This window comes from Gnatocerus cornutus, chromosome 5, assembly GCF_029298725.1.
Source record: "Gnatocerus cornutus isolate USDA-ARS CGAHR chromosome 5, icGnaCorn1.1, whole genome shotgun sequence".
Lineage (NCBI taxonomy): Eukaryota > Metazoa > Arthropoda > Insecta > Coleoptera > Tenebrionidae > Gnatocerus > Gnatocerus cornutus.
In genome coordinates this window covers 18,470,358-18,496,776 of record NC_142237.1, presented here as the reverse complement: position 1 = coordinate 18,496,776, position 26,419 = coordinate 18,470,358, and the positions used below count along the sequence as shown (strand labels likewise).

General features: G+C 40.3%; 5 protein-coding genes across 7 annotated transcripts in view; 3 read left to right on the top strand and 2 right to left on the bottom strand.

Annotated features, from left to right (window-relative positions):
• Nucleotides 1-8,617: 8,617 nt before the first annotated feature.
• LOC148175376 (SAP30-binding protein) lies at nt 8,618-9,991 on the top strand. Its single transcript, XM_088035388.1, has 2 exons — nt 8,618-9,284; nt 9,331-9,991. Exons 1-2 carry the CDS (start codon nt 8,756-8,758, stop codon nt 9,657-9,659), a joined length of 858 nt encoding a protein of 285 aa, XP_087891514.1. The 5' UTR covers nt 8,618-8,755; the 3' UTR covers nt 9,660-9,991.
• Nucleotides 9,981-10,968, top strand: LOC148175375 (UMP-CMP kinase 2, mitochondrial-like). Its single transcript, XM_088035391.1, has 4 exons — nt 9,981-10,066; nt 10,121-10,449; nt 10,495-10,731; nt 10,780-10,968. The coding sequence occupies exons 1-4, from the start codon at nt 10,004-10,006 to the stop codon at nt 10,895-10,897; spliced, it is 747 nt and encodes a 248-aa protein (XP_087891517.1). The 5' UTR covers nt 9,981-10,003; the 3' UTR covers nt 10,898-10,968.
• Nucleotides 10,801-12,650, bottom strand: LOC148175374 (D-2-hydroxyglutarate dehydrogenase, mitochondrial-like). Its single transcript, XM_088035387.1, has 4 exons — nt 12,480-12,650; nt 11,899-12,438; nt 11,230-11,851; nt 10,801-11,185 (listed from the first exon to the last, which is right to left on the bottom strand). The coding sequence occupies exons 1-4, from the start codon at nt 12,570-12,572 to the stop codon at nt 10,935-10,937; spliced, it is 1,506 nt and encodes a 501-aa protein (XP_087891513.1). The 5' UTR covers nt 12,573-12,650; the 3' UTR covers nt 10,801-10,934.
• A 21-nt stretch (nt 12,651-12,671) lies between these two features.
• On the top strand, nt 12,672-15,529 carry spd-2 (centrosome assembly protein spindle defective 2). The gene is made up of 2 exons (XM_088035382.1): nt 12,672-13,026; nt 13,074-15,529. The coding sequence occupies exon 2, from the start codon at nt 13,080-13,082 to the stop codon at nt 15,459-15,461; it is 2,382 nt and encodes a 793-aa protein (XP_087891508.1). The 5' UTR covers nt 12,672-13,026; nt 13,074-13,079; the 3' UTR covers nt 15,462-15,529.
• A 28-nt stretch (nt 15,530-15,557) lies between these two features.
• Nucleotides 15,558-26,419, bottom strand: part of D2hgdh (D-2-hydroxyglutaric acid dehydrogenase) — a 70,436-nt gene continuing 59,574 nt past the window's right edge. For all 3 annotated transcript variants that reach the window (XM_088035386.1, XM_088035383.1, XM_088035384.1), the window contains exons 2-7: nt 18,864-19,027; nt 18,596-18,746; nt 18,311-18,508; nt 16,580-16,773; nt 15,908-16,529; nt 15,558-15,864 (exon numbers count right to left, since the gene is read on the bottom strand). In XM_088035386.1, the coding sequence (XP_087891512.1) occupies nt 15,614-15,864; nt 15,908-16,529; nt 16,580-16,773; nt 18,311-18,508; nt 18,596-18,746; nt 18,864-18,971 (1,524 nt within the window). In that variant the 5' untranslated portion in view covers nt 18,972-19,027 and the 3' untranslated portion in view covers nt 15,558-15,613. The remainder of the gene's footprint in view (nt 15,865-15,907; nt 16,530-16,579; nt 16,774-18,310; nt 18,509-18,595; nt 18,747-18,863; nt 19,028-26,419) is intronic.

Here is a 26,419-nt window from a genome sequence, read left to right as displayed (position 1 = left end):
GTTTTGTGCGTAATAGTGAAAGGAAGAAATGTACTCACTGGGGGCGGCGCTCTCCACTTCCTGGCTGACGACGATGAGAGGATCGATTTCCTTTGGACTTCGAATCTGAAATTACACTTCGTGTTATTGGAGACAGTAATTACAAAAAGAAAATCAATTACCGTGGTTGGACATCTTATTTCTTCAAAAACGGCTTGTTCGACTACTGGTCCCCTGCCATTTGGGCTCTGGAAAAAACTTATTTTAGTGAGACGGGCCGGCCCAAAGGCCGACCCTGGTGTAGTGGGCGCAAGCGCTCCACAAGTGACCAAGGGAACTCTGCAGAACTCTGCTATCTGAAACAAAAACAACACAACACAAAACAAATCAACAAACCCATTGAGTGCTAGCACTCAACATTTCAAAACCTGAAAGAGAAACGGTTAGAAACTCAAACCTGTCGTCGACATCTTCGGCGTTGACAGCTCGACCTAGTGGACTGTGACGTTGTGGGCACTGGAATATCCTGCAGAATTCTAAAATCTAAAACGTATTATAGTTACATATTGGTGTTAGTCCCGTATTAGTACTCCGAAATGTTAGATTCCCAATAGTTAGTTATGGTTAAAACCCCAATGTTACCAAATAATTGTTTTCATATTCCGATTTATTATTTGCGCACTTATTCTAAAACTTATTTTATAACTTACTTTCTACACTTAGTTGCTTACTTAATTGCTAACTTAACTAACTTAACTAACTATACTAGGTACAGGAGAGCTCTGAAATAAAGACATACAAAAGACATTAATTATAAGGAAGAAGGAACACTGAAGAAAATTCTTCTCTGGAATACACCTGAACGAAGCAAAAATTAGTGAAAATAATCAAGAATTCAGTTATAAACAAGCTCTGAAAAGGAAAGTAGTAAAATGAAATAAAACTTGCTTGCTGGCCGGGGCCTTGATTCCTCGCATCCTGAAAGACCTTCTGGAAGTTGACGTCCTGTGCTCCACTTCGATGATGACTGCTGCAATCTGTAACACTCAGAACATTAAAAACTTCTAGTCAAGCCCTGAAAAGGAAAGTAGTAATGAAATGGAACTTGCGTGCTGGCCGGGGCGTTGATTCCTTGCATCCTGAAGGACCTTCTGGAAGTTGACGTCTTGTCCTCTACTTCGATGATGACTGCTGCAATCTGTAACACTCAGAACATTAAAAACTTCTAGTCAAGCCCTGAAAAGGAAAGTAGTAATGAAATGGGACTTGCGTGCTAGCCGAGGCGTTGATTGCTCGCATCCTGAAGATCCTCCGGGAAGTCGTCATCTTCTGCGTTGACAGCCCGATCTGGTGGACTGCAATGTTGTGAAACCGGAAAATTCGCAGAATTTTAAAATCTGAAACAAATCATGTTGCATATTCGTGTTAGTCCCAAAATGTTGGTTTTCCATTAATTAAAATCTTTCAGTTAGATTGTAAATCCCGTTTTGTTAGTAGTGCACTTGTACTATAACTTATCACAAAACCTTATTTCTAAACTTAGTTGCTAACTTAATTGCTAACTTAGCTAGCTATACTAGGTACAGAAGAGCTCTGAAATGAAGACATACAAAAGATAGTAATTACAAGAAAGAAGAATCGCTGAAGAGAATGGAACTGGAATACACCTGAAACAAACAGAAATTAGTGAAAGGCATCAAGAAGTCAGTTAGTTGTGGGAGGTTGAGTTGGGTGCTTGCCAATCCATCGATGTACTCGGCGATCCACATTCTATCCATCCAGTTCGTGAAGGAAATTCAATCTTCCATTTCAAAAACTGCTGCCCTAGAAATTCCCTCTTTCATCCAATGCTACCTAGAAATATCAAAAAAGAAATTAATAAAGACACACACTTGAGGAATCGCTTCTCTGCTTCATGACTAAAAAAAGAGTGCAACATTTGTTCCCATCAACCCATCTGAAGATTTCCGTGGAGAGAGCCAACAGGAATGAGTCCTGAAGCTTCTCATGTTTTTTTACAGTGAACAGATCGCTAGCAAACCGTGTCCACAAACCCTCCTCCTTTTATCCGGGCTTGGGACCGGCAGCAGCGTCCTTAGTGCCTTACTTAATGCACTCCAGGACGCTGCAGGCGGAGTTAAAAATCTGTTTGTGTGTAAGTATCTGTTTTGTGCGTAATAGTGAAAGGAAGAAATGTACTCACCAGGAGTCTCCACTTCCTAGCTGTAGACGATGCGAGGCTGGATTTCCTTTGGACTCCGAATCTGAAATTACATTTCGTGTTATTGGGAACAGTGATTACAAAAAGAAAAACTGTTACCTTCGCTGAGTATCTTGTGTCTTCAAGAACGGCTCGTTTGACAACTGGTCCTCTGTTATTTCTGCTCTGGAAAAAACTTATTTTAGTGAGACGGGCCGGCCCAAAGGCCGACCCTGGTGTAGTGGGCGCAAGCGCTCCACAAGTGACCAAGGGAACCCTGCAGAACTCTGCTGACTGAAACAAAATAACACAACACAAAACAAATCAACAAAAATTAAAAAAGGATACAAGTGGGTGCTAGCACTTTACATTTTCAAACCTAAAAGAGAAACGGTTAGAAACTTATCGCTTTATTTGTAGGCACATCTCCGGAAACTTCGGAATCCACGAACCGCTTGAGAGATCCTGGAACTCTTGCAGTTTCTGCTCTGGAAACAATTTCTTTTGGTGAGACCGGCCGACCTTTCGGCCGGCCGGCCCTGGTGTAGTGGGCGCAAGCGCTCCACAAGTGACCAAGGGAACTCTGCAGAACTCTGCTATCTGAAACAAAGAACACAACACAAAACAAATCAACAAAAATTAAAAAAGGATACAAGTGGGTGCTAGCACTTTACATTTTCAAACCTAAAAGAGAAACGGTTAGAAACTTATCGCTTTATTTGTAGGCACATCTCCGGAAACTTCGGAATCCACGAACCGCTTGAGAGATCCTGGAACTCTTGCAGTTTCTGCTCTGGAAACAATTTCTTTTGGTGAGACCGGCCGACCTTTCGGCCGGCCGGCCCTGGTGTAGTGGGCGCAAGCGCTCCACAAGTGACCAAGGGAACTCTGCAGAACTCTGCTATCTGAAACAAAGAACACAACACAAAACAAAACAACAAAAATTAAAAAAGATACAAACCGGTGCTAGCACCCAACATTTTCAAACCTGAAAGAGGAAAGGATTAGAAACTCAAACCTGTCGTCGACATCTTCTACGCTGACAGCCCGACCTGGTGGATTATTAAATCTGAAACATATTACATCACATAATGGCGTTAGTACCGTTAGTTTCCCAGTTAGATCTTGTTAAAAACTTAATGTTATTTATATTTACTTATTATCCCGTTTTCTGACATGCATGCATATTATAACTTATTCTAAAACTTTTTTACATAATTTACATTCTAAACTTATTTGCTAACTTAATTGCTAACTTAACTAACTATACTAGGTACAGGTGAGCTCTGAAATGAAGAAAAAAATACATTAATGACAAGAAGTCTCATGAAGACGGTCCTGAAAGTCCACCTCGATGTCGGCTACTTTCTGTAATATTCAACACATTAAAAACTTCTAGACGAGCCCTGAAAAAGAATCTAGTATAAATAAAATGAAACTTGCTTGCTGGCCGGGACGTTGAATCCTCACACTCTTGAAGACGGTCCTGGAAGTCGAAGTCGTGTCCTCCTCCTCAATGACGGCTGTTCCCTGTAACATTCAGAACATTAAAAACTCCAAGACGAGCCCTGAAAAGGAATCTAGTATAAATAAAATGACACTTGCTTGCTGGCCAGGGCGTTGAATCCTCGCACTCTTGAAGACGGTCCTGGAAGTCAAAGTCGTGTCCTCCACCTCGATGACGGCTGTTCCCTGTAACATTAAGAACATTAAAAACTCCTAGACGAGCCCTGAAAAGGAATCTAGTATAAATAAAATGAAACTTGCTTGCCGGCCGGGGCGTTGAATCCTCGCACTCTTGAAGACGGCCCTGGAAGTCAAAGTCGTGTCTTCCTCCTCGATGACGGCTGCTCTCTGTAACACTCAGAACATTAAAAACTCCTAGACAAGCCCTGAAAAGGAATCTAGTATAAATAAAATGACACTTGCTTGCTGGCCAGGGCGTTGAATCCTCGCACTCTTGAAGACGGCCCTGGAAGTCGATGTCCTGTCCTCCACCTCGAAGACGGCTGCTCTCTGTAACATTCAGAACATTAAAAACTCCTAGACGAGCCCTGAAAAGGAATCTAGTATAAATAAAATGAAACTTGCTTGCCGGCCGGGGCGTTGAATCCTCGCACTTTTGAAGACGGTCCTGGAAGTCGAAGTCGTGTCCTCCTCCTCGATGACGGCTGCTCTCTGCAACATTCAGAACATTAAAAACTCCTAGACGAGCCCTGAAAAGGAATCTAGTATAAATAAAATGACACTTGCTCGCTGGCCAGGGCGTTGAATCCTCGCACTCTTGAAGACGGCCCTGGAAGTCAAAGTCGTGTCTTCCTCCTCGATGACGGCTGCTCTCTGTAACATTCAGAACATTAAAAACTCCTAGACGAGCCCTGAAAAGGAATCTAGTATAAATAAAATGACACTTGCTTGCTGGCCAGGGCGTTGAATCCTCGCACTCTTGAAGACGGCCCTGGAAGTCGATGTCCTGTCCTCCACCTCGAAGACGGCTGCTCTCTGTAACATTCAGAACATTAAAAACTCCTAGACAAGCCCTGAAAAGGAATCTAGTATAAATAAAATGACACTTGCTTGCTGGCCGGGGCGTTGAATCCTCACACTCTTGAAGACGGTCCTGGAAGTCGAAGTCGTGTCCTCCTCCTTAATGACGGCTGTTCCCTGTAACATTCAGAACATTAAAAACTCCAAGACGAGCCCTGAAAAGGAATCTAGTATAAATAAAATGACACTTGCTTGCTGGCCAGGGCGTTGAATCCTCGCACTCTTGAAGACGGTCCTGGAAGTCGATGTCCTGTCCTCCACCTCGAAGACGGCTGCTCTCTGTAACATTCAGAACATTAAAAACTCCTAGACGAGCCCTGAAAAGGAATCTAGTATAAATAAAATGAAACTTGCTTGCCGGCCGGGGCGTTGAATCCTCGCACTTTTGAAGACGGTCCTGGAAGTCGAAGTCGTGTCCTCCTCCTCGATGACGGCTGCTCTCTGTAACACTCAGAACATTAAAAACTCCTAGACAAGCCCTGAAAAGGAATCTAGTATAAATAAAATGACACTTGCTTGCCGGCCGGGGCGTTGAATCCTCGCACTTTTGAAGACGGTCCTGGAAGTCGAAGTCGTGTCCTCCTCCTCGATGACGGCTGCTCTCTGCAACATTCAGAACATTAAAAACTCCTAGACGAGCCCTGAAAAGGAATCTAGTATAAATAAAATGACACTTGCTTGCTGGCCAGGGCGTTGAATCCTCGCACTCTTGAAGACGGTCCTGGAAGTCGAAGTCGTGTCCTCCTTTTCGATGACGGCTGCTCTCTGTAACATTCAGAACATTAAAAACTTCTAGTCAAGCCCTGAAAAGGAATCTAGTATAAATAAAATGACACTTGCTTGCTGGCCGGGGCGTTGAATCCTCGCACTCTTGAAGACGGTCCTGGAAGTCGAAGTCGTGTCCTCCACCTCGATGACGGCTGCTCTCTGTAACATTCAAAACATTAAAAACTCCTAGACGAGCCCTGAAAAGGAATCTAGTATAATTAAAATGAAACTTGCTTGCCGGCCGGGGCGTTGATTCCTCGCACTCTTGAAGACGGTCCTGGAAGTCGAAGTCGTGTCCTCCTTTTCGATGACGGCTGCTCTCTGTAACATTCAGAACATTAAAAACTTCTAGTCAAGCCCTGAAAAGGAATCTAGTATAAATAAAATGACACTTGCTTGCTGGCCGGGGCGTTGAATCCTCGCACTCTTGAAGACGGTCCTGGAAGTCGAAGTCGTGTCCTCCACCTCGATGACGGCTGCTCTCTGTAACATTCAAAACATTAAAAACTTCTAGACGAGCCCTGAAAAGGAATCTAGTATAATTAAAATGAAACTTGCTTGCCGGCCGGGGCGTTGATTCCTCGCACTCTTGAAGACGGTCCTGGAAGTCGAAGTCGTGTCCTCCTTTTCGATGACGGCTGCTCTCTGTAACATTCAGAACATTAAAAACTTCTAGTCAAGCCCTAAAAAGGAAAGTAGTAATGAAATGGGACTTGCTTGCTGGCCGGGGCGTTGTCTTCTCCCATCCATGAAGATCTTCCTCGAAGTCGACCAGGAGAACCTAAAACATATTACATTCCATGCTTGTGTTAGGCTCATATTAATATCCCAAGATGTTAGTTTCCCGAGAGTTAAATATTTCAATTACATTCATTGGCGCATCTTCATTAAATTAACTTATTTCAAAACTTACTTTCTAAACTTACTTGCTAACTTAATCACTAACTATACTAGGTACAGGAGAGCTCTGAAATAAAAATATACAAATTTTTTATTGAAGATCTTCTTATCCTTCCGGGAATGAATATCTGAAACAAACAGAAATTAATCGAAAAGACACACTTGAGGAATCGCTTCTATGCTTTATAACTAAGAAAAGAGTGCAACATTTGTTCCCATCAACCCATCTGAAGATTTCCGTGGAGAGAGCCAACAGGAATGAGTCCTGAAGCTTCTCATGTTTTTTTTACAGTGGACAAGTCGCTAGCAAACCTGTCCACAAACCCTCCTCCTTTTATCCGGGCTTGGGACCGGCAGCAGCGTCCTTAGTGCATAACTTAATACACCCTAGGACGCTGCAGGCGGAGTTAAAAATCAAATCGAATCAAAACAAAGTTCTCAAATGAGCCGCGCACTGAATAACATTTAAACACATTTTAAATAACTTTAAATTGTGTAGACTAATAAACGAAAATCCCGAGGAACGAATGTGAAGTGTCTAAATGGAAACGGTTCTAAAAGTAAACTATCCACTAGTACCCACTTTGCAACTATGTATTTAATTCCAAAAGCGCGGTCCGTCTAACACCTCCAACGAGCAAGTACAATCAGCGAACACAAAAGGTAATCGAAAAATCACAACAAACTAACGTGAAACGTCCCTAAATCAACCATCACTCTAGTACTCACCCTGCGACGATTCAATTCAAAAATCACTTTATTTCTACAAACGCACTGATAACACGTCTTTCTTCGTCGAGAGCCACTGCACAACTGCCCTCTCGACCGACTAATTAAATACTGTTACGTGATACCTAACTTTTTTTTGTCATTGCAAAAAAATTAATAGTGGCAGACAAAGGCCCAGACAAAATCGCTAAATCACCTAATTACGTGTTTTTTTATTGCGCAAAAAATGGTTTGCGCTAACAAAGACACTGCACTTTAAAACTATGAAAATTTAAAGGGAATAAACCGAACGTCTCCTATATTTTTCTATCCACTTGAAGAGCTAACGCGTAAAGCCGTATAATAACTTTAAACAAAAGCAAAATTGTTTAAACCAATCAAAATAAACGACAAGTCCCGAGAAACTAATGCAAAATGTGTCTAAATAGAATCATCTCTAAGTAAACTATCTGCTAGTGCCCTTTCCTCAACTATTTAATTCCAAAAGCGCGGTCCGACTAACACCATCAAATTGCGCTGTTCATCGATTAACTTTAAACCATAGCAAAATTGTTGAAACTAATAAACAAAACGACCCGAGAAACTAACGCGAAATGTCTAAACTGAAACGGCACTAACTAAACTATCTGCTAGAAACCACCCCGCAACTATTCAATTCCAAAAGCGCGATCCGATTGACACCTCGACCGATTTATAATACTATCTCAAAAGAACATTGTGTACTAATAAATGTTTCTAAATCCCAAAGTGAAGAAACTTGAAATTAAATAAACCCGATATTTTAATTAAATTACTGTATCTGTCCACTAGAGAAGTTAACGCGTGAAGCTCTATCAACTAAACTCTGCATTGAATCGAAAGTCCCGCGAAATGTTTCTGCACTGCATTGTTCCCAAATAAACTTGTTTAGCACCTACCTTTACAATTTTAATCCAAAACGGCACATTTTCACTTCACATACACAAACACATCCGACTCCGTCGAGTGGCAGCGCTGAACTGATTGAAATGAAGTGATTAAGTCATTACGAAACTTCGGTAATTGAGCAAAAAATTGTCCTTCGTGTTTATTCGTCAGTAAATTTAAACCGATGAATTCAATTTCAAATAATTTTCGCGGTTAAAATACAAGTCAGATTCTGTGGCTCTAAAAAAATAGAAAAAATAGTATATAGTATATCCGGTGAGAGATTAGGAGATTACGACAGTTGACATACAGGTTGGCAGCAAATTATGCTACAAAATACACTAAAAACAGTAAATTCCTACGCGAAATGGGTGACAGGATTGTCAGTAACTGGGGTTATTTTGTTATTTTAAATTTCGCGCGTATGGAATACTTTTTATTGCGTAGATTTATTAGTGACTTTTCTGTCATTCAAACTCTCACTGTATGAACTATATCTAATCTATCTTAGCTAATGTAGGCCACCAGCTATTCACGAGCTGCTGAATGTTTATATGCTCGGCTGTGTGCAACGGACTTGGCATCAGGGAGCTAATTTCACACAAGTTAGGAAGTGTCAATCATGTATGGCAAACGCCGCTACTTCACTCAAGTGAAAACTTAGGTTATGGAATATTTAAGTTGTGAATTTTGTGAGACTGTCGTAATTCCCTCGTAGTGTTACCAATGGCCCAAAGCGCCGCTCTGGCCTCTCTAACGGCCACTTACACAGACTCCGAAGGCGAAGAAGAAGTAAACCATGAAAATCCCGAAGACCAAGGCGTAGCGACTTTAACAACTCCTTCAGGTTCTCCTTCTGATAATAAATCCAACACGTCGTCACGTCCCAGTAGTCCTGCTCCTGTTCGAGTGACGACAAAAGTAGCAAAGTTAGTGTCTTATCACGATGACACAATTGCATCAGATGAAGAGGGCGAAGTCGATGAAGCTTTCCCTCGTCATGAAGTCATTATACTTACTGAAAACGAGCCTTTGAAGCCCGAGGAAAACGACATGTTGGATAAAGACGGTGTGCAGATTCCGCCAGAGCCTCCAGGGTACTGCTCAGCGGACTTACAAGACAAAATCGCAAAGTTACATGAGAAGATGCAGCACCAGCAGTTGGACATGAACGCGCTTATACAGAAACGTAAAGACTTTAGAAACCCAAGCATTTATGAGAAGTTAATTCAATTTTGTGCCATTAATGAATTAGGTTTGTATGCCTTCAGCTGCGTTTCAGGTTTAATTCATTTTTGTAGGAACCAATTACCCGCCGACTATTTACGACCCTTTGAAGTGGGACAAGGAGTCCTACTATGAAGAACTAGCAAAAGTCCAGAAAGTTGAAATGGACAAACGCGAGAAAGAACGAAAATCGAAAGTTGAAGTTGTTTCAGGCACCAAAAAACAAGAAGACGACAACAAAAAACGGAAAAGTAAATGGGACCAGCCAGGGGGCAACGCGCTTGGCTCACAGAGCATCAAACCAGCAGGGCTTGTACAACCGTCACTCACGAGTAGCGCCACGGGGACCAAAGGTACAGTTATTTCAGCCTTTGGGTCGTTACCAAAAAAACCAAGACCTTAAATAGTTGTGTAAATCATTTGTACATTTGTAGTCTAATTTGAATTTCCCGCTCTTTGTGGTGGCACATAACCTCGTTAAGATAAGTCTGCATGAGTTTTGTTAGTCAACTACACGTAATTTTAAGTGTTTTAAAGCAGATTTTCTGTAAATAAGTAAACTCTGCCTGAAAAAACGTGCTTAATTTGTAATGAGTGAACAGGAAACCTGTTTTATCGGCAAGTTAAGGTTAAATGTCATCGTGAGCAAAGTTCGGGGAACACCCTAACGCCGTAAAGTGCGAAGACAGTTGTAACAATCCGTTAAGTTAAAAAGAAATAAAAGTCTGCCACTTTGAGCGTGTTTTAATGATGACTTCGCCTACAATTTACCGGAGCGTCGAGGCGGTGCTCGCTGTGCTCAACAACCAGGTAAATATGTCGAAGTAAGAGTCTTAAGTCCCTTAAGGTACGGGAATATTTCAGATTGATAATGTACAAGCTGTTGGTACCCTTCTCCAAGTGTACAACAACGCGCTAAAACAGCACAAAGAACAAGAAGACGCGAGTACCCCCAACCACGCATTTATTGTTCTTGAAGGCTTAGATGGATGTGGAAAGTCGACAATTTGTAAGAAACTCGCAACAACTCTTGACGCGGCAAAGTGTTGTACCCCGCCAGAGTCCATCAAACCTATTAGATCCCTCTTTGACGACCACCCCCAACTTAGAACCGCGTATTACGCCCTAGGGAATTACATCGCAGCCCTTGAGTGTGCTATTATTCTTAAAAAACAACATGTGGTTATGGATAGGTAGATATGCGTTATTGCGCGGCCCCCATAAACTTGTGTTTTTAGGTACTGGCACTCTACGTCTGCTTATGCGATCTCCCAAGCAGTTCAAGATTTTCCAGGAGAGATAGAGATACCCCCACAAGGCGATAATTTCTATCAATGGCCTGAAGATTTGATGAAACCAGATGCAGTGCTCTTTTTAGATGTGTGTGAAAGAACCAGAATTCAGAGGCTTTCCAGACGACAGGAGTTTACCTCTCAGGAGGAATTGTTGAGGAAGTCTCGACAGTTCCGTGATAAGTATGACTTTGACATTTAAAACGCTGGAAAGTTATTGGTGATTTTTAGTATAATTCTCGCCTACAAAAATATGGTGGATCCTGAGGTGATCTTTATTGATTCCAATGCTTTTCCCAACACTGTTATCAAAGCGATTCGGTCCAAGATTGAGCATTTGTTGAAATAGACTGATTCTGACTTATTTGTAATAATATTGGAGTGACTTAATACAAGACTTTGTAAGGATTGAGTATCCCATTGGGGTCCATCACTTTCTTCAGATTCTTCATGAGTTTAATCGATTCCGGGGACTTCATCAGCGGCAAATATTTAGCTTTCAAGAACCCCATGCCGTGCTCTGCACTGATGCTCCCTTTGTATGACTTTGTTAGCTCAAAAAGATACGGCTCAATGCGCTCAAGGATTTTCGGATCAAACTGTTTGATTGATACTTGCAAGTGGACGTTACCATCACCTGAAATCCTCACTGTCTCATCATTTTTCTTCCAAGGCTCTTACCGAGATGTCCGAAGCCGAAGACGCGATGCGATAAATCCCCCATGTGCTTCCTTAGATCTTCAACTATTTTATAGTAGTTTTCCAAGGGAAGCGAAAGGTCGTACTTGAAGACGTACCCATCGGTGGAGAAGCCTTGCGGGATTTTCTCCCGGATGTCCCAAATTGCCTTTATTTTGCCAACTTCCCCAGTCACCGTTCCGTTCAAAATGAAATTTTTCTTCAGGCAGTTTTCTAAGAACTCGTTTAGCTTCACCTCATTGTGCTCCTCGCTATTGCCAGTCGTCTCGATAAGAACATAAAACGGGTAGTCCCCAATCGGGGAGTTGAGCCCCAAATTATCCCGAGCTAAATCCATGGAAGGCGTGTCTATCACTTCAAAAACGGTGAGAATCTCCTCCATTTCTTCTCTGGCTTTGTAAAACGTCTCTAGCACTTTATTAAAGTTTTGCAGGCCTAGAAATGCGACGTGGACTGACTTGGGGCGCACTTTACACTGCACGACGACTTTCGTCACCAGACCGAGAGTACCCTCTGAACCTATGAAAAGGTGCTTCAAGTGGTACCCTGTGTTGTCTTTCTTGAGAGTACTGAGCAGATCCAAGATAGTACCATCAGCTTGTACCTACAATAGTTTGTTAGTACTGTTTTAGTGGCACTATTCCAACGTACCACTTCAAGGCCAAGAACGTTCGCATGGAGACTTCCGTACTTGAGAACCCTCACTCCTCCAGCGTTGGTGGCGACGTTACCACCAATCTGACAAGACCCTTTCGCAGCTAAATCCAACGGAAAAGTCAAGTTCTTCGTAGCTAAGAAGTCCTCAACGCTTTCCAAAACGCAGCCAGCTTCACATGTCAACACACCGCTTTTCTCGTCCAAATTGATTATCTGGTTCATTAGTTCGGTGGAAATGACAATCTCGTCGAAAACGGGGATGCTTCCTCCAACCACGCCGGTGTTACCCCCTTGGGGACAAACTGCCAGTTTGTTTTTATTGCAGTACGATAAGATCGTAGACACTTCTTGGGAGGTTTTAGGTTTGAGTACGATGGGACTTCCTCCACGGAGTTGTTTATACCAGTCCACGTTGTACTTGTCCAGGTCGCACAAATCAGTGACGATACGAGACTCTCCCAAGAGTTTCCTGAAGAAGTGGAAATGCTCATCTTCGATGTAATTAAAATTCCCGCGCTTGATGCTGAAATTGTTCTGAATCTTCCATTATTATGTCTGTCGGTAAAATAACTTACCCTCGTAAAATCCGGAGTTGAATGGAATTTCTTTATTGTAAATATGGTGGAAGTTCTGACGCAAACTGAAAAATTGCAAATGTTTTTAAACATGATCGTAACTTGGTCTTGATCTCTGTGAGCTCAACACTCGAAAGCATAACATTTGTAACCTTGTCATGATAAAAACTAATTGTGATAAGATACAATACTGCAGACGATTATATTATCTTTAAAGACGAGTGTAAACATTTAAAATCGCTTAATGCTCTTTCCAATAACGAAAGAATATGTGGCAAAAACGGTGTAATAAATAAGTCACGTAACTACTGCAACAGGACTTATTAATTTATTACAATTAAAATTTAGCCGTAACCATTTTTTTTGATGAAACAAGTCCGCCACAGCGTTCAAATCAAATTTCCCGCGACGATAAAAGTTGGGGAATTTTATTTTTCCCCCACCTAACTTTGTTTGTAGCAACGGCTGTCACTCAAATTTAAAAGATAAGTTTTTGTTCCCATGTCTTTGTGCTCGTGTCTTCTTTGATTTATTCTCGTTTCTCCAAGTAAATATGTCTAAAATCTTTGCTCTTTTACTAAAACTTTATTTCAGCTCACAATGGCAAACAGACATCGATTCAGTGAGTCAATCTTATCGACCCCAGACCCCATTCATTGCTCAAGTATGATCGCGGACAAAACCGGCAAAAAAAAATTTAGTTTGAGCACCATCGATGACCTTCCGGAACGTGACCGTCGTAGGGACTCTTCTCTAGGGCTTTTGTCCATCAACAGTGACTACCTAGCTGAGAAACTCCTGGAAACTGAAAAGGAAAAAGCGAGAGAGTCCATGAGGAGTTTTGATCAAAAACGCGATTTTAAGGGTTTGCCGTCGTATTATGTAAAGCCGTCGGATACTAAAGACAGCAGTTATTATGAGAAGTACGTCCACTCTGAGAGTACAGTGAGTGAAAGTGATCTTCTTCCCACGAACACGTCCACACCTAGGGAGTCCTTACTTAACTCAGGAGAAGTAATCAGACAAGCACGTGTTTCAATGGGGAAAACCATTGCTTCAATTGGCAGCTCTTTTAGAAATGATAAGAATTACTCACTCAAACAGCTCAAAGGAGACTTCCATCAGACTATGAGCCGGTTGTCTTTAGATGCTGTTTTCTCTAATGGAGACTCTATTAGTCTTGAAAACGTAAGTTTTCAGTCAGGAGACGCAGCTCTCGAAAAACTGCAAAAAGACGAGTTGTCTTTTCAGAGACAGAACATCATACCAGAGGCAATGAAAGAATTCTCTTCTGTCAGAGACTCTGCGACGTCAATAGGATCGTTTTTCATTCAAAGATCTGACGATTTACCCAACATGTTGGCCCCGAGCCCTGAGAAAAAGTGTAGCCCCATTCCTTTAATTTGTGATAGCCCCCCTAAAAACGAAGCCACCAGTCGAACACATACTCTTCTTGATACTCAGAACGTGAATAGTCCTCTTGGGAAGACCACCGTCTGCTTGGAAGACATTCAAGGCATTCTAGCATCTGAGGTTTCAACAGGAAACGCTCTGGAGGAGCTTTGGAACCTTAAGAAAAACCCCAAGAATTACAAAAAGATCCCACAGGCTTCCACTGCTTACAAACAAGAAGTCAAAGAAAATATTTCCCCCGACCCCGAAAAGTCGATCTACTCAACGAGAAGCGCGAGTTCTTTGAGCAGTCTCCCCAATGGTAAACTCCCCATCGCTTCTAACAAAACTGAGCTCCTATGGGGCTGCATTAAACCAGGAAAGACTAGCAGTCAGGAACTCGTACTGAAAAACCGTTCCGGGAATCGACTTGTTTTGCAATGCACATTGACGAAGCCCCTCTTCCGGATCAGTAAAGATGGAACTGAGTTGAGCACCCTCAAACTAGCCCTACACCCGTACGAATCTCGAGCTCTTACTCTGACTTTCTCTCCGACGAGTGTGGGGGCTGCCGTTGATAATCTCACATTCACGCCAGTGGACCCAAACCACAAACAAACGGTGAATCAGTTCATTAAACTGTTCGGTTATGGGGGCTATGGTAATGTCACCTTCAGCAACTTAGTGAAAGACACGACAGGGAAGTTCTTGCTACCTTTGGGGAACATCGACCAGGACCTCCACCACAAACAAAGCTTCATTCTCAAGAATCACGGAACTCTGCCGAGTTTCGCTTATATTTACTTCGCCATGGATAGTTTACCTTTGTCTTCGAGCGTTGAGATTTCCCCCAAGGCTGTTGTTTTGAAACCGAACGAAGAGAAGGAGGTCGTCGTTCGGTACCACTTACAGAAGAACGACTTCAATTTTATTAAGTTAAAAGTCAATAACTGCGTGATCGACGTAGGGAAATTACAAGTGATCCACGGAACGGAAGTCAACCGCGCTCGTCTCCGCAAAGTCTGCCAAAAAGCTAAACACAAGAATCACTCAGTCACCGGTTTAGCTCTTGATCTCATTAACGACTTCCTCGGGGAGACCCCCATCACAGATTTAAAGTTTTTCAACGAGTGCACATCATCCCTGGAAGACATCATGAAGTTGCTCAACCGGGATGATATCACAGTTACTCTAGAACAAGACGTTGATGTCACAATGATCAACAACATTCAAGACGAAACCGAACTATTCCACAGCTTATGCGAGCAGACTGTGGTAGAAGTTGAAGGTGCGTTCAAAGATACATGCGTGGTTGAACCGACGAGGATCATCTTGACACCTCCTGAGAAAATCAAAGATCTGATCTTCTTCACCAACAACGGTACGAAGAGTTTACACTTTGAGGTGAACGTGGCGCCGGAAGGACTACTCGTCAAGCCTAAAGATGGGGTGGTGGTCCCTGGACAAACTGCGCTCATCGAGGTGCATTTTACTAAGCATTGTAACGATAAGACTGTTTTTAAAGTGAAGATTTATGTAGATAATGACTGTTTTGAGGTTGATGTGAAAGTTATCTTTTGTAAGCGTTGAGCGTTGTACTTGGTTTTTATATATTTTTTGTATTTTGTACTTAACGAATTAAATTATTTTATGAATTATACATGACTTTTCTTGAAAACCTATGAAAACAAATAAAGAATTTTATTCTTAAGTATGAACTGTACATTATTTACATCGTTGACCTAAGGAAGGACCTTGTAAGGATTTAAAATCCCTTTCGGATCCATCATTTTCTTGAGATCCTTCATGAGCGAAATAGCAGCCTCGCTCTTGGAGTAATAGATGTACCGCGGCTTCCTGAAACCGATGCCGTGCTCAGCACTGATACTCCCTTTCAGATTTGAAGTGTATTCGTAAACGAAGGGTTCGATCCTCTTCAAAACATCTTGAGAAAATTCCTTCGTGGTAACAGTAAAATGGATGTTACCATCCCCTGGAAGAAACAACTGTTATTTTGAAGTGTTTTAACTTCTTACCTATGTGTCCGTAACCGCAGCACCTGATGACATCTGACCCGAGTCGCTCCCTCATGACATCAACAATTGAATAAAATTTCTCCAACGGAAGTGTGATGTCGTACTTGAAGACGTAACCGTCGTGCAGAAACGCCTCGGCTATTCTCTCCCGGAGGTCCCAAATGGTTCTCATTTTGCTGGGTTCATTAGTGACGGTCCCATCTAAAACCGTCCCATCACTCATTATACTTTCAAGGAATTTGTTGATTTTCTCTTCGTCGTGGCTGTTGTCGCTTCCTTGCGTCTCAAAGAGGACGTAAAACGGATGACTATCAATCGGCGACTTCACTTTTAAGTGTCCGATGACGGCCTCGATGGACTCTTCATCAATCATTTCAAACGACGACAGGATTTCCCCCAACTCCCTTTTCGCCCTTCTGAAAGTCGTTAGGATCTTGTCGAAGGACTCCACGCCCAAAAAAGCTAAATTCACCGCTTGTGGTTTCGGTGGGCACTGAATAGCGACTTTGGTCACGACGCCTAGGGCGCCCTCCGATCCTATAAATAAGTGTTTGAGATGGAAACCAGTGTTGTCTTTCTTGAGGGCGCTGAGACAGTCGAGGATTTGGCCGTTTGCAGTCACCTGCAAGGGAATCGTGAAATTGGATAGTTATCGAGATTGGTGATGTTTACCGCTTCGATTCCCAGCACGTTCCCTTGTAAATTACCATATCTGAGTAGCCGGAGGCCGCCTGCGTTGGTGGAAACGTTTCCGCCTATCTGACACGAACCCTTCGCTCCCAGATCTAGGGGCATCATTAATCCATGGTTTGCTAATTGATCGTCTAAATACTCCAATACGCAGCCACCCTCGCAGACGAGAATTCCTGCAAAATTTAGGGGTGGAATTGTAGGTGCTCTGTGACGGTGGAGCGAAAAGAGATGTTGTGGGAGCAGTTGGATCTGAGATTAACACGAAAATATCTGGAAGTTTCCGGAAATTACTTTCTTAGACGAAGGATAAGGGGATTTATAATAAATTCAAAAGAATCTCAAAAGTCAAAGAAAGTCGTAAATATTCCCGGGAGAATTACAGAATCCCAGGAAATCAAGAGAAAGAATTGAAGGAAAGAGAAATTATTAATAGAAACTAATAATCCAAGGCAAATAAAAAAAAGCTGCAAATCCAAAAGAATCTTTGAAATAAAAAGAATCGGAAAATTAGGATAAAAAAATCTATGGGTTCCATAAAAGAATAGAATCGAAAAGAATAATATTGTGTCAATGAAAAATAATTAAACAAACGAAAAAGTTAAGGAAAGAATTTAGAATAAAATCTGGGTATCAAAAAAATAATTTCAAAATAATTAGAAATAATCTGACAGGCGAATTTAAGAATTCAGGAGAATGTAAGAATACAAAATTAATAAATAATCAAGAAACTCGAAAAGTATGAAAAAAAATAAGAAGTGAACCGAAAAAACTAAAAATTTAAAACAATTTAAGAAAACTTAAAAATCAAAGTGAATTTAAAAGAAATTAAAACGCCAAAAGAATCGAATAAATCAAAAAGCCAAAGAAAATTCAAGAATCGAGTAGAACAGAGTTTAAGAGAATCAAGAAGAATAGAAATCAAAGAACATTGAGGAGAAAATCTAATCGAGAAAAATCGAGGGATTAGGAAAAAGATGAAAAATAATTTTAAAAAAGTGGCTGAAAAATCTGAGACAATTTAAAAGCCAATTGGATTATAACTAGAGAATTAGATGGAATTTTAAAAAATGCAAAAATCCAAGAAAAAGAATGAACTTTTTCATAGAAAAGAATCGAATCATAGAAAAGCTCAAAATTTAAAAATCCAGAAAATTTTAATTAAGAGAGTTTAAGGATGCAAAAAATCGAAATTCAAAAAAACTGAAAGAACATAATCGATACAACGAAAGCTTAAGAATTAAGGAAAACCTAAAAATCTCAAAAATCGCTGGAATTATAAAAACTTAAAAATCAAGAATGAAATTAGAGGAATTTTAGAATTGAAAAATCGTAAAACTTCAAATCGAAAAAAGAGGATTTAAGGAAAAACCTAAGAATTCAGTAGAATCTAAGAAAATCTAAAAATGCAACTCAAAGAAAGTCATTTCCGTGCTCAAAACCCTCTTATCATCGTTGAACATCTCCACATTTCCTTTGTTTATGATTTCCTTTTGTTCCGTTTCGTATTAATTATACAGGCCATAATTAATACGCCTCGAAGTTTCTTTATGCCCCCACATGTCGTAATGTTAATTCTCTTAGAACTGCGCTCTTTGTTTCACCGTAATTTAATTTCCAAAACCTCGGGGCTGAGATTTATTGCCTTCCGAACGTTCATCTTTGTCGCTTTTCAATTTACACACTTATTAATTGATTTGGTTTGTAAATTACCTGAAGTGTCGTCAACACTGATGATATTATTCATCAAACTGAGAGAAAGGACGATTTCGTCGAAGACAGGGACGGATCCGCCGACGAGTCCCGTGTTACCCCCTTGGGGTGACACGGCGAGACTGTGTTCATTGCAGAAGGATAATATCTGCGATACTTCGCTCGTGGTTTTGGGTTTCAGGACGCACTCGCTGTATCCTGGAAGCAAGCAATTTTTCACTGCAATAACTCAACCCGAGAATAGGGTAGTGACATGATTAATCTGTGGTTTAAAAAGGTCTGTACCTCTAACATTCCTATTCCAATCTACGTTGTAGATCTCACAATCGGAAGGGTCGTTCAAAACGCGGTTCTCACCAAGCAGTTCCCTGAAGAATCTCAAGTGATTTTGATCCAATTTCGCGAATTCCCCTCGCTTCACATGGGGATATCGATTCTGGAAAAGACAAAAATCCTATTACCGGTTTTAATTGAACATCGATTCATTTTTTTATTAAAAATGCAATCGGATTAAGCGTGGTATAAGCTAATCCAAATATGATTTCTGACCTACCTTAGTGAGTTCAGGTAATGTGGGGTTGGCGAAACCCCTGCATGAGGGTAAAATCCCTAGAGAGGAAGGCCGCAGCCTGCCTAACTGCTTTACACCCCTCGACAACATGTGCACTTTGCGAGGGCGAAAAGGGAGAGCTGTCGCAACTTATCCGGCGGTTTTGCCTGGAAAAATAAACATATTTGCTTTTGTAATAGCGTGTAAGTATGGAGAAAACATATGTTGGGGAGATAACATTATATATTTGACGACACACTGGTTAATTTCTTATCACCTTATCAGCTATGGAAGGGTTTAGAGAATTTATTGCTAATTCGCTTTTATTATCGGAGTAAATAACAAATTCAGTTTTCTGGTTATGAGGCTCATAAACTCATTAAGCCGCCGGATCGGAAGTACAATTGCGTCCAAAAATAATGCACCATCCTATTGCTTATGTCCAAACAGCATCGGAAAACATTTTGAGGGCCTCGCCGGGGCAGGTATAAGTCCCAGCACATCTGGGTAGTCATAAAATGGTAATTTTTCAATTTTTGCAAAAACACTGTTCTAAAATTATTTAGATCTTATTTTGCTGTGCTGTGATGGTAAAAAACAAACGTATAAATACTGTGGAGCGTTTATGACTTTAACTTATTTTTAAACAGTTTCCACCAAACTTACCGCAAGACCCTGTAAACATAATCACCCTCAAGTGGTGGGTCTTGTCTGATACCAGAATTGATCCCCAATAAATTACAGCCTTTTCGTTGATTCAAATTTACTGGAATTGGGGAAAAAATATTTGGAAGTAAAGTTTCAGGACATACAGACGTGTAAAGTTGAGTTTTGTTTTAATCTAATGTGAACTAGTAATAATAGATTAGCTTAAAAGTGCAGTATGAAATTTTTCAAATTTCGCTTTAATTAAATAAAAATATAATTGTCAATTTTGACATGTCAAATCACTTGCTTTCATTGTTTTGTAATTTTTTCACTTATTAGTTAGTAGAAACATAAGTTAATTACTAGTAAAAAAAAATGAAGAAAATAAAGAGATAAACAGACAAATAATTAAAAAAAACACCCGGTTTACAGAAACAAAATTAAATCCTTAATTTGGATCGAAGATTTTTGCGAAACCAAATAACGTTTTTGGGGTTTTTACATCAGAAAAACTAAAACTCGAGAAAATGTATAAATTAATGCTTCAAAAATTATAAATGCTAGTTGACCATAATCAGTAAAACATGTAAACAGCTTGTCAAAATCAAGAAATTGCAAAAAGACGCATTTAACAACACTAGTTTTGTTGCCAAATTTTTAACAGCACTAGGATTGTTAAATGTGCCTTTTTTAGCAATGAAAGTGAATGGTATGAAGAAAAATGAACGTTAGAGTAGTCAATAATTCAGCAATCAAACTTAATTAAATGCGTGATTAATTTAATTGCAATCAACTTATAGTGGGATCGGGGTAATTGATTAAGAATACAAACATAAATTCAAAATATCTTTCAATGTTCTTCATACCATGTTGTTTATTTAACTCAATCTTCAAGAGTTGTCGAGTAAGTTGTAAATAAAATTTGAATGTCTGACGCACCCCTGTAAAAAAACTGACCGCTCAGATCTCAAGCAGACCAACCCAAAAGTTCTAGGGGTAAAATGTATTGTTGGGTGCATTATTTTTGGACGCAATTGTAGTACTTCTTGTTTTAGTATCGCCGGTTCTTGTCGCGCAAAATGTTCTGCAGATTTTAAAAGTAGCACGCTATGGTGTCCTATTTTTTATTTTCAAGATTCCAGTTTTTAGTTTATCAAACTACAAGGAGATCCAAGGCAATCCAAAAAGCGATAAAATTTAACATTCTAACTAAATCAATAGAAACTAAGATGATTTAAAAATCCAGAAAAATCCAAGAATATGAAGAAAGAACCTTACAACCAACAGAAATCCAAAAGAAATAAGAGAATCCAAGAATCGCAAAATCACAACTTAGATTTCAACAGAAAATTAAAGTAATCTTAAATAATGAAGATTCAAGAAGTTCCAAGGACTAAAGAATTTAACATTAAACAAGTACATGTTTTCCAGAACGCCGCTGGCACTTTCTTTTAATGGTAAATTGTCTATCAAAATCTGAGATAATTTTTGTATCGTACAATGTTCACATATTTTTTAGTTAAAAGTACTTTAGTTTGGCCAATCACAGTCCATAAATCACTGGACAGTGTTCCGTTACTACCAACAAAAATTTTTACTTGTATTACACTACCCAGATGCACTGTAGCTTGAATCCTATAAATGCCTGCACTTGTACAACACAAAATTATCAGATTTTGATGGAGAATTTCCCATTAAAAGGAAGTAAAAGCGTTCTGGAAGATCTGTATAAGATCGATGAATCGATTCAAAGACCCAAAAGAATCGCTAAATTTTACCTAATATGAAGAGAAACCTAAGAACCAAGAACCTAAGAACTCAATATTGTCACGTTGGCCGAAAAATCAAAAGTCTCGCTTGTAACAATAACAATTTTATTGTGCACTATGAACACTCTCGTACTTCACAATTATTCACTTTACAGGACTTCCAAATACTAGACTATCTCTTCACTATCCCAATCCTATCACTACTCCCCTATATACAGATATTCCCCTACTACTAGCCTAATGCTGGAGCGCTGCGAGAATATTCGGGAGTTCCGCGTATGAATAAGAATTATTCCACGAACCGCTCGCTCTAGAGCAGAACGGAACGTTCCAGCGCTGGCGCTCGAAGCTTCCAGAATCTTCTCGTAACACTGCCCCCCTCTTAGTTCTGATCGTCCCGATCAGACCAAACACCTGATTCTCCGTGATATTTACAAAGTCTATTTAGATGAACCACTTTCATCTTTGAACGGGCGCTGCGTTGGATCCGATACACCACGTCGTTGATCCTCTTGATCACCTTATACGGACCCTCCCATGTAGATGTCAACTTCGGAGATAGACCCTTCTGCCGTTGGAAGTTAAATAACCACACCAACTCTCCCTCGTTGAATCCTTCACGATTAGCCGTCACATTATACCTGGGCCGCATTCTGTTGTCAGCTAACTTCATCCTCTGTCGCATATGATGATGTGTTCCCAAGAGGGTCTCACCATTCGTCTTCGGAAAAGGCCCGGGCACATTCGTGGCAATTCTCTCAATCGGAACTCTCATGTTGTAGAACGGCATACCACCTTCCGTTCGCGTTCGAGGTCTTTCACTTGCCCCACAACCCGTACATCTCCTGCACCATCGTTCAACATCTTCACGACAGCCAATCCAGTAATACCGTTCTCGAATCTTGCTCAACGTTTTGTTCACTCCGAAATGAGCGCCTGATGTCCCGTCATGGGCCTCTCTGAGGACTCGGGAAACTCTACTCCTGGGTACTAGTAACTGCGAGGTTATCTTCTTCCCATCTGCGCTTTCCCATGCCCTTTTCAGCACTCCATTTTCTACTAGGAGGGAGTCCCATTGCGCCCACAACGCTTTCAACTCTGGACTTCTTTTCGAGATATCTTTCCAACACGGCCTTCCGTTACCCGCTTCCTTCCACTCCAGCAGTGGCCCAATCTGTTGGTCTGCTTGTTGATCCCTTCGAAGGTTCCCAGCAGTCCAATAATCATCACAGCCCATGACTATCCTGTTTACTCGTATTGGTCCTTCGAACTTCGAGTATTGCTTGCAGTCATTGGAAAGTCTACGAGAGAGTGCGTCATCATTATTGCGTTGCCTTCTCGTCGGTTTCGACTTGTTGACGGACTTCACGGTTTTCTTTGATGTCTGCGAGGCGTTCTGGCCGTTCCCGAAAACAACCCTGCAGTCACGTTCAAAATGACCTGATTTGCCCCAACGAGAGCAGGTCTGGCTAGTTCGTTGTTCCTGAGACTTCAGTAATTTCCTGAGCTCCTTGAGGATGTCATTCAGGTCCGTATTTGTGGTTGTGGCCGTAGACGTTGTCTCTTCTTTATCAACGGCTCGGATTTGTTGGCAGTCGGGAACATTCACAGAATACTTCAAAACGGCCTCCATCTCCAACGCGCACACCAAAGCTTCTTTTGCGGTGTTGTATCTGCCAACACGCACGATCCTCTGTAACTCCGGATCCCGAATACCTTGCAGGAACGTATCCATGGTCATTCGTTCGACAAAATTTTCCGGCGCCGAAGGATAGGCCAGCAAAATAAGTCGTTTAACACTTGCCGCAAATTCCTGCAGCGATTCTCCAACCCTCTGCCGACGAGTCTTGAGCTCCCAGGCATATACTCGCTGAAGGTGTTGGTCCCCAAATCTATCTTCCAACGTCGCCACCAATTGGTCGTAGCGCTCCCTGTCTCGACCAGGAATGGTCTTTAACAAGTCGAGAGCTGCACCTCTCAATGAAACTATCAAGAATGACGATTTTTCTTCTTCCGACCATCCGTTGTGTTTAGCTGCAACTTCAAATTGCAGTTTATAGCTGTCGAATGAAGTTGACCCATCGTAAGTCGGAGGTTTCATTTCTTTCATTGTGGTCAGGCCTGTCCTATTTGGAGCTTGACGTCTTAAGCGCAGTAACTCGTCTTCCACCTGCTGTTTAAATCGCTCCAGATCTTTGACATGTACTTGCACTTCGTCTTTGACGCTTTGCAGTTCTTCTTTAACGCCTCCTATGCACTCTTCTACTTCCTCTCTGACGCCTAGTAGTTCCTCCTTAACGCCTCCTAGGCACTCTTCTACCTCTTTTTGAATTTCATCGACCTTAACCATAATGGTTACGTTCATGTTTTGTTCCATGTCTTTAAGCTGATTCAGGATTGCTGCATTCTCTGTTTGCCTTCTTTCTTCTTCCTCTAATTTTTCTTTTTGTCTCCTTTCTTCTTCCTCTAATTTTTCTTTTTGTCTTCTTTCTTCTTCCTCTAATTTTTCTTTTTGTCTTCTTTCTTCTTCTTTTTGTCTTCTTTCTTCTTCTTTTTGTCTTCTCTCTTCTGCTTCATGTTTTTCATTTTGTCTTCGTTCTTCTTCTTCCAGTTTTTCTCTTTGTCTTTTTTCTTCTAAATTCGTAATCAACTTTTGTTGGGTGTCCATTTTCGCCATCATCGAAGCCATCAATTCTTGCAGCGCCTCCATTTCTGCGGCTTGCTGTCTGGTTTGAACAGGCATAAAAATTGTCCACAATCAGGTAACAATGTCACAGTCCGGTAATGTCACGAATTTTCCGATCGAAAATTCCAGAATTTTCTCGATCACAAGACTGGGCGGGATCCCACTATCTGACACCAGTTGTCACGTTGGCCGAAAAATCAAAAGTCTCGCTTGTAACAATAACAATTTTATTGTGCACTATGAACACTCTCGTACTTCACAATTATTCACTTTACAGGACTTCCAAATACTAGACTATCTCTTCACTATCCCAATCCTATCACTACTCCCCTATATACAGATATTCCCCTACTACTAGCCTAATGCTGGAGCGCTGCGAGAATATTCGGGAGTTCCGCGTATGAATAAGAATTATTCCACGAACCGCTCGCTCTAGAGCAGAACGGAACGTTCCAGCGCTGGCGCTCGAAGCTTCCAGAATCTTCTCGTAACAATATAATTGAAAATTATTCAAAAGTTTCCGAAACTTGAATAATAATTTATTACGGTTCAAAACTAGAACAATCCAAAAAAGCAAGAAATCTCAGAAAATTTACAAAATTAAAAGAATACACGAAAACCTAACAAATAAACGAGAATCTGAATTCAAGAGAATACCAAAAAAATCTAAAAATCGGGCAAATTTCGGAAAACTTAAGAATAAAAAAAAGAGACAGATTATTTAAGAAAGTGCAATTTAATCAAGTTAAATCTAATTCGCACCTTCGATAAAATCAGATACATTCATTTATATAAAAATATATGATATTGCAAACTACCTTCTACTTTCTAATTCTGAATACAACACATATTTCGTTATTTCATGCATTATTTCTTGTCGTCTAACCTTTGCCCCTGTCTTGGTCCCTAACTTTGATTTTATTGGTTTTTACATCCTGTTGGTCCGATTATATTAAAACTTCGACAATTAATACTAATAAGAATAAGCATAAAAATTCCCGAACTCTAGTCCAGCCACCTGCAAAACTCCGAGAAAGTTCCGAATCCTTAGTTCGCCACCTGCTTCTGGTTCCCACTTCTTTACTTTCTACCAATCACATCCTAATAATCTACGTAAAACTACCCTCTCATCTTTTACGTCATTTTAAGATTTTTGTGAAGAGTTTGTAAGAGAAATAAGTTCATTTTCAAACTCTGTAACATAACTACCAATTCAACCACTGTATGTACAAGTAACAACTAGAATCTATTATTTTATCAATATACTTCGTTGATAAGTTTATATCCAGTTTTACTTATCGAGACAACACTTCAAGAAAAATACTGATTGTCCGCTAAAACAGAGAATTGAGACTCCAGCTGTATAACGTGTGATTCAGAAAATTTTTATTTAGGGTAGGCTTTGACAAAATTTACGTAAGTCGAGGAAAAATTTGACAGTAGTTTGTCATTTCTCATTTGATTTAATTTCAATTAGTTTTCCATACAGTATTGATTCTGGAGAGCCACACAATACATTTTCTCTTATTTGCACCTCGTAATTTCACTCCGACATGACTTCCATGTTTGTCTCTCTCTTTCATGGCCTACCCTAAACAAAAATTTTGTAGCTCACATGATATCAAAACAAACTGTTGTGTAAACACTACCTTTGGAAGACACACTTGTTGTAAAACGAATTCGCCAAAAGCAGTGGAATCCAATATGAAGAAAAGAAAAAAGATATTTTTGAAGACATAGAAAAATAAAACTCTACTTCATATGCACCTGCTTGTATTTTTTATGCTAACAATAAGTATGTTTTTTTTATATTTTGCATTAGAATCATACTAATCAACCAATTTTGGAAAAAAATTGTATCAAAAAGTCGAAAGTCGTTTGTTTCTAAAGTGGAATGCCTGTCTGATTCCAAATTACAAACTTTTAGAGCAAGAGAGATCAATTTTAAGAATGTTTATTTTAAGATCCACCCTTTCTTTGTACCAAAATGGAGAAATCGGAATAAACCCAAAAAAGAATTTAGTCATTGGCTGGCATTATCTTTATCAAATTGTTTTTTATTACAAAAAACGCAACGAAACAATCAACTCGATCGTAACTTTCCATTCATTGGCTAAATGTCCAATACTGTTCTTTGGGTAAATTTCTAAGCTAATTAAAACATGCCCAAAATAGAATTACTTCATTGGATCTTGACAACAAAAAACGCACGAAATGAAAGAAGTCGAACTTTGGATTTATCTACTATGCAACATTTTCATTGACTTTTGTTTATTGCAAATAATAATTAATATTAACGTTTATACAGTGTTATGTCATGAAAACATCAAATCTTATTACATGGAGAATCAGACTGCTTACAGACAAAGATCTAACAATAAATAAAGCTTAGAAGGTTGTAAAGTTAACCAATCAGAGTTCGAAAAATTATTAAAAATCTAACTAAAACATAGTGG

What these genes read in the sequence shown, in the direction of transcription:
- LOC148175374 (XM_088035387.1), bottom strand. Translation starts at nt 12,572, where the DNA reads ATGTTTAAAAACATTTGCAATTTTTCAGTTTGCGTCAGAACTTCCACC. An exon ending in CAACTCCGGATTTTACGAGG is followed by an intron (nt 12,439 to 12,479) that starts GTAAGTTATTTT and finishes TGGAAGATTCAG; the next exon opens with AACAATTTCAGCATCAAGCG. An exon ending in CTTCGGCTTCGGACATCTCG is followed by an intron (nt 11,186 to 11,229) that starts GTAAGAGCCTTG and finishes TGAGGATTTCAG; the next exon opens with GTGATGGTAACGTCCACTTG.
- spd-2 (XM_088035382.1), top strand. Translation starts at nt 13,080, where the DNA reads ATGGCAAACAGACATCGATTCAGTGAGTCAATCTTATCGACCCCAGAC.
- LOC148175376 (XM_088035388.1), top strand. Translation starts at nt 8,756, where the DNA reads ATGGCCCAAAGCGCCGCTCTGGCCTCTCTAACGGCCACTTACACAGAC. An exon ending in TTGTGCCATTAATGAATTAG is followed by an intron (nt 9,285 to 9,330) that starts GTTTGTATGCCT and finishes TCATTTTTGTAG; the next exon opens with GAACCAATTACCCGCCGACT.
- LOC148175375 (XM_088035391.1), top strand. Translation starts at nt 10,004, where the DNA reads ATGATGACTTCGCCTACAATTTACCGGAGCGTCGAGGCGGTGCTCGCT. An exon ending in TCGCTGTGCTCAACAACCAG is followed by an intron (nt 10,067 to 10,120) that starts GTAAATATGTCG and finishes GGAATATTTCAG; the next exon opens with ATTGATAATGTACAAGCTGT. An exon ending in TCTCGACAGTTCCGTGATAA is followed by an intron (nt 10,732 to 10,779) that starts GTATGACTTTGA and finishes GGTGATTTTTAG; the next exon opens with TATAATTCTCGCCTACAAAA.